The sequence below is a fragment of the Arvicanthis niloticus genome, chromosome 12 (genome assembly GCF_011762505.2).
Source record: "Arvicanthis niloticus isolate mArvNil1 chromosome 12, mArvNil1.pat.X, whole genome shotgun sequence".
NCBI classification, from domain to species: domain Eukaryota; kingdom Metazoa; phylum Chordata; class Mammalia; order Rodentia; family Muridae; genus Arvicanthis; species Arvicanthis niloticus.
The window spans coordinates 66717882-66739250 of record NC_047669.1 but is presented as its reverse complement, the minus strand read 5'-3'; the positions used below and the strand labels follow the sequence as shown (position 1 = coordinate 66739250).

At 38.1% G+C, this 21369-nt stretch overlaps 1 protein-coding gene across 7 annotated transcripts in view; it reads right to left on the bottom strand.

Moving 5' to 3' along the window:
* Gabpa (GA binding protein transcription factor subunit alpha) overlaps positions 1–21369 on the bottom strand; it is a 30917-nt gene that overhangs the window by 3820 nt on the left and 5728 nt on the right. For 3 of the 7 annotated variants that reach the window (XM_076943102.1, XM_076943101.1, XM_076943103.1), the window contains exons 3-9: positions 18135–18279; positions 15384–15468; positions 13320–13565; positions 6724–6918; positions 3202–3255; positions 2311–2450; positions 1905–2104 (exon numbers count right to left, since the gene is read on the bottom strand). In XM_076943102.1, coding sequence (XP_076799217.1) covers positions 1905–2104; positions 2311–2450; positions 3202–3255; positions 6724–6918; positions 13320–13565; positions 15384–15468; positions 18135–18279 — 1065 coding nt within the window. Of the gene's footprint in view, positions 1–1904; positions 2105–2309; positions 2451–3201; positions 3256–6723; positions 6919–13319; positions 13566–15383; positions 15469–18134; positions 18280–21369 lie in introns of all 7 variants that reach the window. The other 4 variants (XM_034514912.2, XM_034514911.2, XM_076943106.1 and 1 more) reach the window with 3 other exon arrangements.

Below are 21369 nucleotides of genomic sequence, written 5' to 3'. Positions count from 1 at the left end.
TGTGAACTCTACTTTTGTTTTATTTAAAATCTAATATGATATATGTAATACAATAAAGAAATACCTTCATCTTCCATTTATTATATAAAAGCTCCCCACATTGTGGAAAAATTCTCCAAACCATGAGGGGTCCCAAAAGAATGACTGTAAGGTAAGAAGAAACAGGCTGCAGGAGTAGAGGTGAAGGGCATCAGAAAGAAGCACGGCCGTCCGGCCGACCACTGCAGAGCAGACTTGGGAGTCCACTCCAGAGGGCTAGCTTACTACACTCTCTATGGAGACAGAAGCAGCCGGGTTTATGGGTACTCTGTTAGACTTCACATCAACAAAGAATCTGAATTTACTAACCACTAAACTACTTGCCATGCAGTTTAAAAATACACGTTTATGATAAAAGACATTTGGGAAAAGGAAAAAAGAAAGTGGTTCCGTATTTCTAGAATGTAATTAGGGCTGGTGTGATTATCACTTCTTGGTAAAGGAAAAAAGCACACACACACAAGTCTTAACTGTCTAGTACTTCCTCTCTTCAGTCTGTGCACACATCACAAGGCACCATACGGCAGCACGAACTGCATTTGTTCACTCCCTACTTTCGCCAATTCCCCATGAAGTGCTTACTCAGGTCTAGTAGCAGACTGCAGTGACTAGAGCACTCTGCCCTTTCCAACCATCCTTGTGCTAAAAGTGGAACCACAAGCTTGCTCCACAACAGGAGCTTCAGGGCTTTTTTGTGTTTTCTTCCTTAAAGGCATCTCCATAAATGCTGTAGTTTGCTTTTCCTATTCTATCAGACTATCCCAAGTAAACAAACTCATATGCTATATTATACAGTTACTACAGTCCTTTGAACCTAGACCCCTTCCAACCCTAAGTGAACATACTCATATGCTATATTATACAGTTACCATACAGGTTTTTGAACCCAGACCCCTTCCTGACTCTGTAGCACCATCTGTGGCAGTAGTTCATCTTTAACACTTGAGTATATCACAACTGCTTCACTCCTTTGTCTGCTGATGGATACAGGAGTGATTTCTGATTTAGGATGTTGTGTATGGACATTCAGACATTGCTGCTTGTGGTCTACTAAGAAGAGTTACTTAGTAGCTTAGCAGGGCACAAGCTGCAGCCCACCCTGGACAGACCCTGGATGGCGCACCTCTAACCACAGTGCGGAAGCACTCCCATAGCCTCACCAGCACCTGGTAGTAGAGGTCTTTCCACTTAAGATTGTTCAAAGTAACTAGGGGAAATCTTTCCAAGTTCTACTTCTGGATATTCAGATTTAGGCAGATGTAAAAAGATAAAACTATAAATGTAATTGCCAAGCAGAAATTCCTGAATTTGATACAACATATATTCATTATGTAAAGAGAATCTTTGTAATGCAAACTATAAAAATATTTAAGATTAGCAAACAGGTTGATTTTGAACAGAAATTATATTCTTTCAAATCACTTAAAACAAATAATCTTATAATAATCTTTTTAAAAAGCTTTATGCACCTCAAAATTTTAAGGAAAACACTTAAGTAATTTTTAACATAACGCATAGAACATTTAGCTTTAAAATTTTTTTAAAAATCACATTCTCTGTTTATTCTCTGGGCATGCATGTGATGTGGGCCTGAAGCCAGCCACTCTCCTACCATGTGGATTCAGAAAGGAAACTCAGCGAGGCGGCAGGATCTGGAGTGAAAACCTTTACTCACTGAGCCACCTCAGCCAACACTCACTCACTCTCACACGCACACACTCACGCACACTCACACTCACATGCACACGCATGCACACAATCTTAAGATAAAGTATTTTATTTTCATTACCCATCAGGTTTATATCAAGAATACAAAGCTATATTTTTAGAGAAGACTGATGTTAAAAAAACCAAAAAACTCTTACCGTAATGCACGGCTAAGTTTCTCATAGTTCATTGTAGGCTTGTTTTTACGTTGTCCCCATTTTTGTGCAACCAATTCAGGCTGATTTAGCTTAAATTCACCTTCATCACCAACCCAAGAAATACAGTCTCGAGCATCCTTGTCAGTAAGAAGTTCTAGCAAAAACTGCCATAGTTGGATCTGACCATTGTTTCCTAAATCCGTAAGCATAACAAGCAAAAGTCATGTTAGAAGCTAAGACAGGTTACAGGCAGTGCCAAAGCTTTCTGGTCCAATCCCAACCAAAGCGAAAACAAACTTCTCATTTTATAAATATTAGCTAAACACTGCCAGAAAGTCAGTCCATATTCATACATTAATATATCTAATTTGACAAGTTGTCTAATACTAGTTCATGCAAAAATACCTGTTCTGTTCCCGGGTGAGCTTCTATCTTCTCCTGAGATCCTTGGGGATCTTTGCACTTTAGCTGCCTTTGCACTACTGTTTATAACTTTAATCGTGGTTGGTGTAGCGGAAGGCACTGATGCTGGAATTATCTGTACAGCTAAAAGAAAAAACAAAAAGGAAAATACATTTTCCTTCTAATACAGAAAGTAAAAATAAATGCAGTCAATAAAATTGACATTCCTCTAATTAAGACTTCAGTTTGTGAATCTCAGCTTACAGACAGCTAGTTTTCCTATTCCAAAGTAGCAGCCTAAAATGGGAAATGCTCATTATCAGAATGCTACATTTGTTTACACAAGTAGTGCAAACATGATGAGAATTTAAACTACCGAGAACTCACATTTGTCTTTAAGACTCTAAGTTCACAAGCCTGGTGAGAAAGGCTGGGGCTAGTTGGAACTGGAAGGGTAGAGATAGAAACTGTTGATACCAGCTTAAACTGACTCATCTGATGAACTCTGCGGCATTTTTAGACATGCTACCATGTCAAAATGAGTTGCAAGCATCAACAAAGCGAAGTCTATCAGGTGTTTAGTAACTCAGCTTATCAAAGATTTATATAACAAGCCTTAAGCATGCACACAGTCATGGCTATGGAGCCCGTAAGGTAGCACTGCTGGTAGAAATAAAACCCTGAAAGAGCTGAGGATAATCAGTTCTCAGTTTAGAGAGAGAGAAACAGGCCCTCAGGTAAGCCAAGCCGACACACATGGCTCTATTCCTGGTCTAATGGGCTTAGTTCAGCTGTTTCCGTCCTCTGTAGTCAGAAAGTTATGTTGAAAGCTTTAACTTGAAGTTACCTAATAAAGAAACATTTCTTACTGACAAACAGGCAACTGAATACTCACGCTGGTCGATTGTGACTATCTCATTCATCTGTTGCTCTTGGCTTGCCAAAACATCTGAAGAACACAAAAAATTCATTTTCATTTAAAACCAAAAATACAATTCCCAACACAGTAAAAAATGAATTTAGCAAACACAGCCTTTAAAAAAGCTCCATGATTAAAAACAAAACCAGTAAAACAAATAAATAAGATATATATTAAACAACTGAAACTTTGTATGGTAATACTCCTAAAGTTAAATTTTCAGCTGTCCTACGTGCTACAGATCAATCAGTTATCTTTAAAATACTGCTCTTAATTAAAGACTTTTGCTACAGCCATATATGTTCATTCTATTAGCTCTGGTCCTTAGAGAATCCTAACAGACCTGAAAAGGCTCTTCTACCAAAGCCTTCATTAAGTATCTGTCGCTCTTCCCAGACCAAATGCAATTCTTACTCTGTCACATATTCAATATCCCAGTTTCTGCCACTTCAGACAACTCAGTCTATCAGAGCTCTGTCTATCTATTGAAACTGAACCTGTCCGTGATGACCTTCAGACTGAGTGAGTCATGAGACCGGGACTCCAAGAAGACTCTAGGGTGTCCTTCCTGAGAGCTGAGAGAGTTGGGTGACTAAGGAAGACAAGGTCTGAAGCCTGCCTACCAGGAGGAATTTTCTTTGGGTCTCGTAAGTTTGAGGGCTTAAATAATTATTTGAGACTGGCCTCAGAGAGGTAAGGGTTTAGAGCTTAGCAGTCACTACCACTTAGGTAAAATTTCAATCCCTGGATATTAATTCTTCACATCTGAATGAGATCTCACGCACCTTACAAGGCTATTCTGAATCTTAAAGAAAAATGTTTTTAAGAAGCACACTATACAGTTAACTTTTCAGTAAACTGAGGATTTTTATGTTTTATTTAGATCCCAAGTTCTGAACATTCTACTCAGAACTGTTCTCTTAAAAGCTTTAGTTGTTTTTTTTTTTTTTTTTTTTTTTTTTTTTTGTTGTTGTTGTTGTTTTTTCAAGATACTGCTTCTCTGTGTAGCCTATGTTGTCTGGAACCTGCTCTGTAGATCAGGCTGGGTCAAACTTGTAAGAAATCTACCTGCTTCTACCTTCCAAGTGCTGGGATTAAGGGTGGGTGTCACTACCACCTGGCTAAAAGCTTTGTGGTATATTTTTCCTCAGTAGTTTTAAAAGTCTCATTGACAAAAAATGTCATTAAAACTAAAAGTATTATGCCATGAATATAAGCAGCTTAACCTTAAAGAAGACAAATTAGAAAGGAAACACTCATTAGACAGCCCAGACCCTGGCAACCTGTAAACTCAGCTCCAAACCCTGATTCTCAGAGACTTGAGTTTGGTATGGTTTTTAGGGACTCTCAAGGCTAAAAGGAGATCACAAGAAGTAATATATAAGAAAATATAGGAATCCTGAATACCATACTTCCTCTAAAGTCCCCCCAAACCTTGGCCATGCATAAGAAAAGAAACATAACAGTTAAAAGCAAAGTCCTCAGGAGCATGGAACAGCAATGAGGAGACATTAGGCCCTAGGGGTGTGAAGCAGAACCATCCTTTTCCCTAAAGACTTGTTCTTTGCTGACAGACAGATGTTCACATCAAAAGCATGCTGAAGGATTTGTATGCCTGGAACATTTCTTATATATCTTCCCCAAATATAACAGAACCTGATAGAAACTTTAACTTAGGATCTGCATGCCAAGTGATAATCAAGGTACAAAAGAAGTTCTCTCTCTTCAGACAGGTCCACAAGAGATCACTAAGGCTGACAAAGTAACAGGCTTGTCAGTCACAGTTCTGTCCTAGGAAACAGTACCTTTCAGAATTATGCCATAGACAAGAAACTTTCTGCTCTGAGAAAGAGTTAGGAACAATAAAACTCTGTCAGGAAAACCCTTGCAGATCACACCCTTTCTGTAAATGTTGAACTGGACCTTACATTTTAAAACCAAATACCATTTCCTTAATAGAGCAGAGCAAGGATTCATGCTGGACTGGCAAGCAATTCTATGAGATATTCATGTAGGCTGTAAAACTCTAGAGAGCAAAGAAAAATCCAGTCTACTGCACAGACGAGAAAGGAGAAAACAAGATTCTTGTCTCTTGACTAGGAAAAGTAAATGAGTAGTAACTTTTACAGTCTGAGAAACAGCAAGTGAATCAGAAAGTGACAAGCACAAGAAAGAGTTGGTCTGGAAAAGACTGGGAACCATGACGTTAGAGACTGCTCTAAGTACTATTATTGTAGTTCCAAGAATTCCAACAAGAAAATGTTTGAATAAACATGATTCAGAAAGACTCTGACATCAAATGACAACCAAGACACTCAATTTACTCACGTTTAAGAAATGAAGCTGGTAACAACCCCACACAGCCAATGAGCCAATATAGTCAGTCTCTTAGTAACACTTCAAAAACCATCAGTGAGAGTCCATTCAAGAGGAGCCAAGTACAATGCCTTTCCAGAGCTCATCTCTTCCTCAACAGCAGAGATGAACCTTGGGTAACAATGCTAAGCATCAAATTACTGTTTAAGAGTCTCTTTCCTCAGCAGGCGGATAGTAGAACAAAGTACAAGCCATGACATTTCCATAAAGAACTCTTAGAAAAAGAACAGAATCTACCCCACTTATAAACAGAAAATGATGGAGGTCTGGCTAGCATCGCAACATACAAAACAGTATGAAGCGATGAACTGCTGGTAAGATAGCTTAACAGACCACCTTAAAACTTATTACAATATGGAGTGGACTCAAGTAAAAATTTATACTTATTTGAACTTTTTTTTTTATTAGAAACAGGTAGTTTAAGTTTTCCTCAGAAAACCTTTGCTCTAGAGTTTTACAGCCTCCATAACTCTCTTAAAAATCATATTTATTCAACTAGGAAAAGCATATAAAAATGCCTAATCGCACAAATAAGAGACTAGAAGGGAAATCTCCTGCAATCCAATATTAAAGTATCTAGAAATGTAGGTGATGATTAGGGAAAGGTAAGACAATGATCAGAATGTATATGAGGGCTGAAGATGAAGGCCCGAGTAAGATTTTAAGAACTTGGGTTCTAGGCAGGCTCACACCTGTCATCCCAGCCACATGGGACTTGGCAGTAAGAGGATCCTGAGCTGAAGCTAGCCATGGCATGTAGTAAGACCTGTCTCAGAAAGACACACAAAAAGACAGACCTTGGGATGTGGTATAAGCCCTGGTTAGAAGCTTAGTTTGGATACTCCCTATGTCTAAGCCTCTGTAGAGATCTTACAGCCTTAGTCTCTCACATAAAAACTAAAACAAAACAAAACAAACACACAAAATTGGGAAAGTAACAGTTATGGCATTACTATAGGTATTGAGATAATACATAAAGAATTCTTCACACTACCTATAACAATGTTAATTATTATAGCTTAAGTGTTTGCTTATTAACAATTAATAAAACGAAAACAAAGTTACAAAAATAAAATTAAGCTTTAGTTACAATGCAAATAGATAATAACTCTAATTTTATACATTTTCGAAGAAGCTCCAGATGACTCCAGAGAATTTCTCCCCGAGGGACCCGCTGAAAAAAATCTTCTTGGTTGAGACTACATAATTCTCTTCCCGAAATGTTGAGTGTGGTGAGGTCTATGTCAGTCATGCTGAACTCCTTCATTACCCAAACCACCCAATGCAGGACTTGGTCTGTGGACCACTGTATAGGATCTAGAAAGAAAAATATTACCTTTAGCCTAGTTCCATCTTAGATAAACTTACAGTTAAGTTCTCAGTACACACACACATATATACAATGAAATCCAGACAGCTGTTTTCCCCAAGTGAAGCAAACTGATTTTGTGAAGAACAACTTTTATGCGGATGCTACATTTCTTTCCTCCATTCTTTCTCAATTTCAGTTTCCAATTAGGAACCAAGGAGCTGCTCGGTTCTCCATCAGTCTGGAATTTTATCATGACAAACAAACTGTAAGATAGTTCTCTGGTGGTCAATTGACAGCTAAAGTACAGTATCTTGGAGATAATGAAGGACACTGCCTAAGCTCAAAATACTATTTTGTAGCACTGTATGGTTTGGTGCCTTGAAAACCTAAATGGTATACCAGGGAGCTAGCCTCACTCTTCACATCATGTACAATGCACCCCTTCTCCATCCCTGCCAGTAACAAGCTGATTACTGTGTACTCACCCTTGGTGGCACTTATGGCATGCTAACTCCCTGTTCACTCAACTGGCTCCCATTGGCATCAAGTCCTTAACTCTAAGGACTGTGTGCTAAACCTGATTTTAGTTTACCACAGTGACTTGAATAGGCATTTGGTGAATGTACATAACACATACAAAAATTATTTCATGTTGTCTTTTTTTTTTATTTTTAGAAGCTAACCAAATTTGCAAGCAGAAAACTAAAGACTGCCAGCATATCTAGATTGTATCCCTATATTCCTATATAATCTAATTGAATTAATATATTAATTATAATTATTAATTATTAATTAGATTAGAATCTAATTGAAGATATTACTTGTGGGTACTTAATGCTGGGTTAATTCTGGCACTGGTATTCTTGCTTTATTTAAGATGATGGTTTACTTAAATAGTACTGACCATATACCCAATAAATGAATGTTATTTAGTAAGAAAATGTGTGTAAAAGTAACAATTAGACAAGGAATAATTTATAGTAAAAATAAACCAAAGAAAAATATATAGGCTTGAAAGCCACAAAGAGAAGGGAGAATGTCTAGGAAGATGAGAATATAGTTTCTTTTCTCTGAATGTACACAGAAAAATAGAAAAAGTAACTGAGGACAAAACCAGAAACCCATAGATGCTTACAAACCCAAACACCCAGGGGACAAATTATCTACCACAGATCCCACACTATACTCGGGAGAAGACAAAACAATCTTATGTGATCTTGGGTGTGGTTATACTCTTTTAACCCCAACTGGGGTGGCTTGAGGACAGCTTGGCCAACAGTCAGTTTTTATCTCAGGAAGGAAAAAAAATCTCTAAGAGCTCTAGGTTTCCAAACCTATGCAGAAGTGAAATGACCAACATGTAGTCCCTGAAAGCACAGCCAGCCAAGATAAAAACCAAAACTAAACAACATTTTTTCTCAGGCAGCAGTAGCTGAATGCAGGGCCTAAAGGGAAGGAATGAAAACAGTGAGAAGCCCAGGGATGAGAGCAGGGAACTGCACAAAGAAGCCTCTGGCAAAGGGAAGGAAACAACAAAAAGGAAAGTAATACGTGCCTATAAACCTGGTGACCTGGGAGTTTGAGGCAGGTGGATCATAGGTTCAAGGCCTGTCTGAGCATTAAGAAGACTATGTCTCACAAAAGAAAAAAAAGGAAAAAAAGAAGGGGGGGGGGGGGAAGGGGCTGAGGATATGATTCAGTGCTGGAGTGTTTGTTAAAGATCTGTGAGTCCATGGGTTCAACCACCATTATTGCCAAAAGAGGGAAGGAGAGAAAGGGAAAGAGACAGGATGGGGGATGATGAGGGGTGGAGCATATGAATGAATAAGGCGGCAAACAAGAGGTGAGAAAGGCAAGCCGCTCAGCTCCGGAGTGCTATCTGACAACAACCTGAAGTGGCTCTGAGTCAGCCAAGCTATCAGGAACCACACCTCCCTTTCAAATATTTAAGAAAGCAAACTCATTTTACATTAAAAAATTTACAAGACACTATTAAGATCAAGTAAGGTGGGAAAAATATCAGTCTGACTTGTTTTCCTTAAATACTACCAGGACAACTGGTTTAATACATTGAATTGACTATGTGTATTTTGTCTCTTTTCTCAAAGTAATAATTAAGTATCAGAAAAGCAGCACTACTTATTTGCTTTTTCAGATGTATAAACTCAGAAACTCAGATATAAAATCGGAGTTGGAGGGGAGATTCAGCTAGTTCTTAAAATCAACAAGCTGGGCAACAACCAATTTATTCAGTAAAACTATGATCAAAAGCGTCTGTACAGGAGGATCCAGTATATAATGAGAACTCCTTCCTTCAAAATTTATATTGCTGAGGTTGTGCTGACTCTGGATGGCAAGAAGGGCAGGGGTACTTGTTTAGTATATGGCGAGATTATTCTTTTAAGAATATACATTACGCCAGGTGGTGGTGGCGCACGCCTTTAATCCCAGCACTTGGGAGGCAGAGGCAGGTGGATTTCTGAGTTCGAGGCCAGCCTGGTCTACAGAGTGAGTTCCAGGACAGCCAGGGCTACACAGAGAAACCCTGTCTTGAAAAACAAAACAAACAAACAAACAAACAAACAAACAAAACAAAAAAAACAAAACAAACAAACAAAAAAAAGAATATACATTACAATGAATAAATACCAATGCATAAAAAACGATGAAGGAAAGATTCTTTCTCACTACAACCAAACTAAGATAAAGACCAGACATAAGAGCAGAGAAAGAGCCACAGTGCTCAAGAAGTTGAGTTAGGCTGCCTCTCAATGTTTCATACAACACTAATGAAACGGTGTTGTTAAAGTAACAGTGAGCTTTAATGTGCTATACACAGACAGTAGCACAAGCAGAGCAGAGTAAAATAAATACTGTTTGGAAGTGTAAAGTCAAGCATCTTTTGAAGGAACCCTTTCTAGAGAATCTGTAAACAGAATCAAAGAATGGTGACTAGAGAGTGGTTTGGAGTTAAAGCTGCAAACATGGGCAATGTAGGACGCAGCCAAACGTCAGCGAACAGGGGCTCAGAGGACAGCTCTGGACACACAGAGACTGTGTCCAGATAGATGTGAGAAAGAGAAAAGCCAACAGCTGACTACTCAATGTACTCAAATGTACCCAAACCTATGTACCTAAAAACAGGACAGTTAGAGAAGGCTGAGCAGGATGACAGCTGTGAGGACAAAGGCTAGCTGGGCTAAAGGGTGAGTTCTAAGATAGCCTGGGCTAGAATGCCAGACAATCAATCAAACAACAAAAGTGAAGTCACTACTCAACTTGGAAACTTAACAGTTGTCTAACTACACTCATGATTCTACCACAAAGGTGCAGTCCTAAAGTTATTAGACACTTTTGATTTGTAACAAAAGTTACAAATCAGTCTGTGAAAGAGGGAAGACAGGTGCCTGCAATTCCATCAAGTGGGGAGGCTTAGGCTGGATAACAGGTTTCAAGTCCATCCTGGCGACACAGGAAGACTTCACCTCAAACAACAAAGCAAGCCAAACCATATCCATCGCACCACACACAGCAGCAAGTCACCAATATGAGAGCAAAGTCTTCCTCTGTGGTGCGTCTCATTCACTAAAGGTGAGCAGTGATGAGTCAAGGCCATGAAATAGAACCCAGCCACAGCTAGAGAGCAGGAGAGAGAATGGGTGCAGAACTGGCTTCTCCGGGCTTTTCTTTCTATCAGACTTGTGACAGAAGTCTAAACAAAGGAGCTGACCAATGTGGAGAAGACAGAGAGCTACAGAATTGGACAGCCCTTAGATACAATCTTTAATACTTTTTTTGTGAATATATGTTTATATTTAAAACTCTACATGTTCTTAGATGTTGAAATCTGGCAAAAACATGAATTTTTTAAAAATACTCTTAAAAAAATACAAATTGTAGCCTATCATTTCAATATTCGGACTTCATAGAAGAAAAAGTACATACTTGTCATTGAGTTGGTTTTTGTTTAACATTTTGTATAGCTAATCTCTTTGGATAGATTTCTAACTACGGTTATTAATTTCAATTTCATCTTCAGACTAGTGGGCAATACTAATAATGTTCACACATAAAACCATATGAGTGAAGAAGTGTCTAAGCTGTTGTCAAGATAGAAAACCGGTTCATATTAATGTGGACTTTAGGGAATTTCCCAATGTGGGTCCATATTTCAACAATTTAAAGTAGCTGTAACTAGTTAATTATATTTCAGTGTTACTTGGAATTAATTAATTAGTCAAGAAACTGCATATAGGTGTAGAAAAAGAAGAATCTTATCAATGATAATATCAAGTGTTTTAAATGTACTTTTAAGTAAATGCCATGCTTGGTAGGACCTTGAGCCACAGTCAATCAATCCTCTTGCTACCCGTGGTCATTATGTATTACTTCCTGAAGCTCTACTACTAAAGACGTCCTGTGGAAAATCTAGCGAACACTCAGAACACTATTCAAAGTTTTCATGTCCCTTTCTTCCCTTCTCAGGATTTCTTCTCATATGATTCCTAACTTTCTATCACAAAGGTCAAATAAACTATTCATACTAGCTTCCAAAGGCCTAAAGTAAATTTCTACTTGCCACAATAAGGAATTGCATATAGCTATCCCTTGGCATTTTTGGAGAACTGGTTCCAGGAGGCCACCACTCCTCAAGGCTACTAAACTCCTCAAAGGCTAAGTTTCCTTCAAAGTAGTGCAGTATTTGCTTTAAAAGGATGCAAGTGAATGCATACAACTTAAGCAATGTCTAAATAAAATAGGTGATGCAATGCAAATACTTAGTTATTATTGAGGGATTAATAAGAGCACAAGCTGTCTGATACTTTATTTCCCTAATGCTTTTCTTCTCTATTGCCTCAAAAAATTCTAATGTTCTCTACTTTGACAATTCAGCTTATCTAAGCCAACAATAATTTATATCAAAGTTGAACAATAATTCTTTGATTACCAAACTAGATGCTATTCATATTCTTGACTTTCTCAAAAGCATCTCAAGAATCTTAACTGCCTGTAACTCCCCTCAATAGCAGTGACACTATATAATTATTTCTTTCTGTCTTCAGCTGTACCATCAGTTTTGGGTCTTATTTTGGAGAGTCTCACTATGCAGTCTTGACTGGACACTGGAATGCTGAGATTAAAGATGTGTGCCACGACACCTGGCATCTGGTTTTCCTATTTCCTTTCTCCTTCCCCTGTTCTACAGGTACAGTCTTGGAACCAGTAATGCTGTATTCTCCTCGTTGCTTCTCTCAAAAGACTAAGGCTTTTATGGCTTCAAATTACAATTTCAATATGAATGAACTGCATACAGCATCTGTATCTCTAGCCTGAGATTTTTGGTTCTGAAACTGATTGTGTACTTTACTTCAAAGTCAAATGCTATCAACACTTACCCTTAAGAAATCTTTCCCATACCAAAAATGCCATCTTCCTCAAAGACTTTCAAATGTATGCCTAGGGTTACATCTAGTTTAGATGTCAAGTGCCTGCCTAACAAGCCTAAGGCGTTGAGGCTAGCATTAAGGAAGGCGTGCTCTGTTCTTCTGTATCATCATTAGCCCAGAATTTACCACAGTGCCTGGCATACAGTATCATTCCATTGCACATATAATGATGCTGCAACCAATTACTTTCAAAACTACTGCTCTAGAAACTCAAGCTTGAGAAGCTCGGTCAGTACTTGAATATCCTCTCATGTTCACAATCTGTCGTCTTCATCACTGTTTTCATCTATCTTTTCCTGTTTACTACCAACGAAACCACCTCGTCTAAGCTAATCTGGACAGTATTACTACTGTACAAATGACAACTATATGCTCTTGTTTTCTCTCCACTCAGTCACTATGTATCTAATGGGACAAATGAACATTCATTTTTCAGTTACTACTTTCACTAATCAAGAACGTTCTACGGTGTCAGAGATAACTCCTGAGCCCACAGATTCCTGGTGCTCTTGCATCCTTCCTGGTCTAAGCTTGTTCTGAGTGAAACACCCTTCATGGAAGTATAGTTCTCAGAATAAACCTGCCCCCACTTTATTCAGACTGGGAGCCCTACAACAGTCCTTTGTTTTTTGAGAAAGGGTCTGTTACACAAGCCTAAGCTTGCACTGAATTTGTGAACTACTGACTCAATTCCTCAAAATATTCAGCTTCCTTTCTGTAAGGCTCTGAAGACACACTTTGTTTGCATTTGGTATGTCTTCTAATAATTCTCTGTATTCATAGAAATCAGCACAGCATTTGCTCATGCATGCTGAGTATGTTATAGTTCAAAACTAGTTACATAAAAATCAAAATTCTTTCTATAAAGTCTACATTAAAAAATGTTCTATCATATCCCAATGGTGTTTCGTATCGCTAATTTAAGCTACAGTACACCTAACCAACAGCTGTCTCATTACCATAGGGGATCCCAAGACGTTCCTGTTCTTTTCTGTAGCCTTCCAGTGCAGCGGCCCATCTCGTCACCTGCTCCGAGGTCTCATCTGAAATGGTTGTAATATGTTTGGTGCCATCAAGAGTTATCACTTGGGCTTCTTCAACGAGATGCGCTTCTGCTTCTGCATGGTGGGCGTCTGGATCAATGACCACTTCGACTGTTTCCGCAGTCTTAACAATTTCAAGAATGTTTAACTTTGGCTCCATTCCTAACAGCAGACAGAAACGAAAGTTCAAATGTAAATAAAACCTGAAGTCACAAAGAAATGAAATTTATTTTTCCACATGAGAAAAAAATAGTGAGAACCTGAAAAGATCCTTATTGTCAATACATAGAATTCAACAGAGACAGTACTGTGTCAAATTAATTTTCTGATTTTGGTAATTATAATTTGATTAATAAAAGAATGCGTAAGTACTGCTTTATATTTATACACACACACACACACACACACACACACACACACACAGAGGGACTCAAACATATGAGGGAAGTACTCCAGCACTGACCTGTATGCCCAGCCTAAGACCCTTGTGTTTAAGAAAACATGGCTTCTGATATGTTTAGAGATAGAAGAGAATCATGCCTGCAATTTTTCTTGAAATAGTTGAAAAATAAAAATGTGTACTGAAGAAAAAAGTAAAAGAAAATATAATAAAATTTAACACCTATGTAAAGAATAGCTAAAAATCTTTAATTAATACTGTGAATTTTAGCAGTAACTCAACAAACATTACCTACAATTACCACACGGGGACAGTGCCACTTCTTATAATAGTGAGATTAAAAAAAGTATTGACATGAATTAAAAAACCAGAAACCATACTAGAGTGCATAAATGAGTAGCTACACATTCTAAGATTTTATAGACTTTCTAAGAAAATTAAAATGAGTCACTCCCCTACCCCTGCACACACACACACACACACACACACACACACACACACACACACACACACACACAAACTAGATTGCATACAGCCCAGGCTAGCCACAAACTTACTACAGAGCTTACGATCATACCAAACTTTTTATCTCGCTGCTTTTGCCTCCCAAGTATGAGGATTACAAACCACTGTGCTCGGCTCTGTCTGCTTTCTTTTCACTTTATTTTCGTGGGGTTATGTGTGTGTACACAGGTAGATGCATGCATGCACATGAAAATCAGAGTTGATATGGGATGTCTTCCTCTGTCTTTCTCCACCTTGTGTTTTGAGTCAGGCTGTTTCACTGGATCGTAACCTTATCAATTCATCTGACTGGATAGTCAACAAGCCCCAAGGATTTTCCTTCTTCTGCTTCCCCAACACTGGAATTTTAGGTAACCACCATTGTGTCCAGCTTTTTACATGATACTGGGCATCTGAACTCAGGTCTTCACGCTCACTTAATAAACAGTTAACAGATTGAGCCACTTCCTCAGCCCCTTTGCCTTCCAATCCTAAAACTCTGCTGATTTTGTTCAATTAAATATAAATCAATTAACCCCAATCCTAAAGACATCCAAGCCTGTTATTAGAAACTGTAGTTCCTATGGAAAGGAAAGAAATACAGATGAAGTGAGTGATTTATTACTACAAAGAGTCTTCAATGGAGATGTAGTTATGCAAAAACTTAAAGCTATTGCATAAATCAGAATTACACTTAGAAATTATACCCTAAGAACAATGGTATATAACTGTAGTAAGATACAGTATTTATTAAAAATATAATAAACTGTTCAGGGCAGGAATGGTGGTGAAGATGATAAAAATACCATGAAATTCTCACAGAATAAAAATATTTGAAAAAATAGCCTTGATGGTAATTCTCCTTCTTTACTGCTGTTCAGTACACACTACCCTCTGACTTGCATGCAGTGTTCTATGAGCTTTACCCTGACAGACAGAACTACTAAGAAAAGCATGAGTATAAGATCACACAAGTTATCTGGACACTCATCTTAAATACCTTCAGCAGACAAATTTTAAAAAAACAGAATAACATGAGCTAAATTTTTCAATACCTGGCAATGAAGGTAACTTACCTTGGTAAGAAATTACCTGTACACTAAGCTGTACAGTTCCATCTGTTTTCACTCCTTGATCAAACAAGCTTCGGTCTGGATCCAGCTTAACATAGGTAAGTAAAATTATTTTAGCTCGGTCATTAAATAAGTTACTGTCTATGCTTTAGTATAAATCACTGTACTGTTTCTGAGCATACTGATTAAATTATAAGAATACAATTTAATTATCAAAGTTGTCATACATTTCTTTGCTAAAACTAAAGTAGTTTCACCATTGAGAGCGTAATGCAGGACAGCAACCCTAGCAAGTCCCTTCTAGTGTCCTTGTCCTGTAGACTACAGGCAAGGCTTCACACACAGGTCCCAGGCACAGCTCCTGCAGCCACTCATTCCCTGCCACTGAGAGACTATGTGCAGTGGCAACTTTCTGTGGGAGTTCTGCAATCTCTGCTGGGACCTTAAATAACACAAATAGGCATGTCTTCATTCTATGGATGCATCTAAAGTACATGATAATGCAATATTTATCATAAGAAAGGATGTTAATTAGTGACTGACAATATCTACATTTGCTAACATACTCATGTCATATCTCCCTTGTAACTAATGTCACTTATTAAAACTTAGGACTATCTCTAAAGACTCTGTTCACAAAAGTAATACAACTAAGGGCTTCATGGCCTGACTCCCGGATCTACTGTGGTCAGATCCATAGCCTTGGGACTCTGATGCTCTTTCCCTTCAGATCCCCTTCTAGTGAATGCATTTTCTACCACGGATTACTATTGGAATAAAAATAATTATGATTTCTGACACCTGACCACTAGCTTGGAACAGGCTTCTATCATATCCATCTTATGTCTAGATATGTCTGCATATCCTGTTGAACAGGCAAGTCTCCTATCACTCTCGTTACTAAGAATTCAGCCACAATAATCACAATTTCAATTACTTACAATGTCTTATACATAAAACTTACAGTGTTAGGTGGACTTTATATTTTGAGCAGGAACAAAACAAAGTGTAACTAAGTGACTAAATGTGGCAGTTTCTACTACTTAATGTAAATCTTTTTCTGACACTTAAAAATTCTTGTAACCTCAAGATTTTCCTGAGATACTAGCATTGTCTACTAGAAGCTATCTTGAAAAGCTCGCTCTCAGGTCCTAAATACAGCAGCACATTATGACAAGGACAAGGCTCCAGCATGTAATATATTCTTCAAAGGAATGCAACTCAATGATGGTGAAGGAGCTTTCAAGTTGGCATTTATCTGACGATACAAAGGTATTCCCGGAAACAACAGGCCCTCTGCTGTTAAACGCATGCTTGCACTGACATGAGTAACACAAGCTGGCATGCTTTGTTCAGGTGAGCAGAGGTGCCAGAAGGGATGTCAAGTGCCATAGACCCAATGAGAACTCTCGAGTTACTGATTTACACATACTTCCATTTATTGAGAGAAACTATGATACAGTAAGTACTTTGTAGGCCTTCTTTCATTATGGCTAAGCCAGGTATTCTTTTATCACAGCAGAATATTACTAAGACAATGGGAATTTTTAAAGATTGATACAATTAAATGGGATTGTTTGGAAGTGTTCTACAAGAACTTAACTTTGTATGCTCTGTCTTGTAGATATAGTTCACTTTTAGTGACTACTTTCAATTTTGCATTTATGTAGTAAATATTCTGGTTTTAAAATATTTGCTCTTAACTGTCTGGAAAAACACGAATAAAGATCTTTATAAATGTACCATTGCCCATGTGGGTGGCGGCTGAGCATTAAATAGGAATAATTTCTTGATGTGGAACTCTTAGTCACTTTCCACTTCTAATAAGATACTAGTACCAAGTGCTTTCAAAAGACCATGTTATCTTTTACTACTAAGAAGAAAACTTAACATGTTGTTTTAGGTACAATCATAGTCCTTAAATTTTGAGGGCAACATCCAATCACAATTAACATTTACTAGATATATATTGAAAAAAAAAAAAGACTAAGATATGGTAAATGGCAACTAATGCATAAATTCCATTAACATTTCAATTTATAATAGAATCTTGTTAACAAGGCAAAGTTTTCTAATATTTTGAAAAAATGGTATCAAATGACAGGCAGGAGGATTATAGAGAGTAAAGACTAAAGCAAAGCAAACAATTCAAATAATGACAAAATACATTCACATGCTAATTTGAGAAAAGTGTACAGACGCTCTTATCTGTGAGTTTAAGAAAAGTTATGGAAAGCACTTAAGCAATCTTACTTTTAAGCAAGCTTACTACCTAGAAATAGTATCTCCTGAGAAAAAAATGCAAAACAAGTCTGTGAGGATGCTTTAAACATATCATATCACAACAATGGGAAATCCTAATGCAGTTAATGCCAAGAAACAGCAACTGGTATTTAAATTTTACTACCAATAAAATATTAAAGAAATAACAACAATCTAGTCAAGGGATCTCATTTTAAAGGTTAAGAAAACTCACATAAAGGAAAAGTTCAGTCAGCACAAACTTCTTTAGTCTCCAAGGTCAATGTGCTTCCCACTACTCCATTTTTAATTTCATTTCCATTTTAATTTGATTTCTTACTCATGAATGTAAAAAGGAATGAGTGATTTACTATTCATTCATTCCAACTTTATTACTCAACCTTTTAAATTTTAGATACAAGAAATCTGTTGAAAGAATTTTCATTTCTAAATGCTCAAATTTTATATCATAGATCAAGTTTATTTATAGCTATCTATAGAGATGAACCTTACCTGAATATCTTGCAGGCAAATTTCATGAGCATCCAAAGAACACTGCAGTCTTGGTTCTAGTAGTTTCTTTAAATTGCCTATTGGTTCATTGATGTCTATGGCCTGGCTTACACATTCAGCTGGGGTATAGGTTTGCTCCACAATGCTAAATGTTAATGGAGATAAATGTTAATAATTACATGTCAACCTAACACTTTGTTCTAAACAAAATCAATAGCAAAAGCAAACATGATCTTTGAGACCCTCTTCTTTCCTTACTACATTCTGAACTCATTTCTTTCTTCTTCTTCTTTTTTAAATAAGGACAACATTTAATGGAGCTGACTTACATTATCATCCATTTAGTCCATTATCATCAAGGCAGGAACATGGTAGTGTCCAGGCAGGCATGGTACAGGAGAAGCTGAGAGTTCTACATTTTCATCTGAAGTCAGCTAGCAGAATACTGACTTCCAGGCAGGATGGGGGTCTTAAAACCCACACCCACAGTGACACACCTTCTTCAATAAGGCCACTCCCTGGGCTGAGCATATACAAACCATCACATTCCACTCCCTGCCCCCCTCCCCCCCATAGGCTTGTTTAACTATGTTTGTCTATGGGAGCCATACCTAAACACAGCGCATTGCAAAATGCATTTACCCAATTTCAAAAGTTCCCCATAGTCTATAGCAGTCTCAACAATGTTAAAAGTCCAAAATTCAAAGTCTCTTCTGACATGCATGCAATCATTTAATGTAATCTGAAAAGCAAGACAGGAAACCAGCTGGGCAAACTCCAAACTCTGCATCTCCATGTCTGATGTCAAAGCTGTCTTCAGATTTCCTTTTTCATTTTTGTTGACTGCAACAAACTTATTTCTGCTTGCCTGGTTCCACTCCCTGTTGGCAGCTTTCCTCAGCAAATAGCCCATGGCTCTGGCATCTTGAACATCTTGGGATCTCCAAGGCAACTTCAATGTTATAGCTTCTTGTTTCAATGTCTGGGCTCCTCCAAAGGGCTGGCGTCACTCTAGCTCTACCCTCTGTAGCACTCTAAGCTCAGGTTGATCCACTCCACTGTCTCTGCTGCTCTTCTTGGTGATCATCCTATGGTACTAGCATCTCCAATATGCCAGGGTCTTCTGCTACAACAAGGCTTCACAAATAGGCTCTCTTCATGGTGCCAAGCCTCAACTCCTTTGCATGACCCCTTCAGTCCTGGACCATCAACTGCAACTGAGGCTGCACCTTCACCATGGCCTTCTATGGCCTCTCTCACAGTGCCTAGCCTAGCCTCAGCTGCCCCTTATGACCCCTTCATACCATCAAAACCAGTACCACCTGGGTGACTCTTACACACTATCAAGTACAGCTGCAGTACAAGGTACAACCTTGGCTACCTCTGGAACACAGTTTCTTTGTGTTCTCAGAAATCACTTCCCAGATTTCACCTCAGTGATGATGGTCTCTTTCTAATCACCACTAATTTCTTAGCTCCAGCTAACCAGTATCAATTGTCCCAGGAGTCCCTTCTATTCTGGACTCTAAAGCCAGAGCCACGTGGCCAAAGCTGCTGAGTTCTGCTGCTTGCTGGGGCTGGAACATGGCCCCTTGTTTTATTACATCATCACCAGCTTTCTGTTTTCCAACTCCTTCACTACCTAAGCTTGGCTGTTCTGGAACTTGTTCTGTAGACTGACTTTGAACTCAGAGATCTGCATGCCTGTCTCCCAAGTACTGGGGATTAAGGTCTAGCCTGGATTTAAGGTTTTCTTCACCTAACTAGAACTGGCTCTGTTCTAGGCTGGCCTTGAATTCAAGAGATCTGCTTGTCTTTGCCCCCTGGGATTAAAGGTTTATACTACCAAGCCTGGCCCTAAACTTGCTTGGGTGGGATCTTGCCCCAAGGTCACCACTCCTTTAATTCAATCTAATATCCTTGAACACAGGTTTCAGTTCCATTTCACTTGCTGATACCCCTTTAATACTCAAACCATATATTTTGTATTTTTCCTTTCTCAACTTGCTCCTTTTCATTAAAATGCTCTTCATAAGAGTGAACTTTATAACCCACACAACAGAATTTACCCCAGGCTGTTTGAGACTTCCTTTGTCAGTACAATTAATCTAAATCTCTCCACCTTAGTCTTCAGGAAAGGTCAAAAAGCAGCCATTTGCTTCCCCCAAACATCACAACAACAGTCTCTCAGCCACATACTGAAATTCTTCTCCACTGAACCCTGTTGGGTCAGGTCTGCAAAGTTCAAATCACTCTCAGCAACAAAGTCTTCCATATTCCTTCTAAGATGGCCCATTAAGCCACACTTAAAACATTCCAGTGCTTTCCAAATCCAATTTCCCCCAAATCCATAATCTTCCAAACAAAAACATGGTCAAGCCTATCGCAGCAATACCCCAATCCCTGGTACCAACTTCTTAGTTAGGGTTTTACTGCTGTGAACAGACACCATGACCAAGGCAAGTCTTATGATGACAACATTTAAATGGGGCTGGCTTACAGGTTCAGAGGTTCAGTGCATTATCACCAAGGTGGTATGCACCAAGGTATGGTGCAGGAGGAGCTGAGAGTTATACATATATACATATATATATATACACATACATATGTTATACATATATATACATACATATATATATGCTATACATATACATATATATACATACATATATATGCTAGCAGAATACTTCTGAACGCATTTCTATTTTGGTGCTGTGTTAGACTCAGCTAGCAGTCTCAATATGAACATTAAATCTCATGGCTAACTTGAAACTTAAAGCACTCTTGAAAACATGCATAGTTATGCATACAAATGTATGTGACAGCAAATAAATAAGTAGTAGACACACTATTTAAGGGAAAATGTCTACCTTTATATTATAGCCCAAGTTATTTTCAAGAATTTAAGACCCAGAAACATAGCAATATATTGTGTCCTTAGAAATCTATACAATTTGTTGGGATGGATGGTGGCACAAGTCTATAATCATAGCACTTGGGAAAAAGACACAGGAGGATGAGGAGCCCAAGATCATCCACCATCCTCAGTTCCATGAAGAAACATAAACCAGCCTGGGCTACATGAGCCCCCATCTGAAAACCAACACCAAACCAAACCAGAATTTTATATATATCATTTCTACTAATCAATTAATACGATGTAATAAGTTAAAGTCAAACACTTCCAATTTAATTTAAATACTAACCAATTATTATAATTAGTTTTACTTGGTAT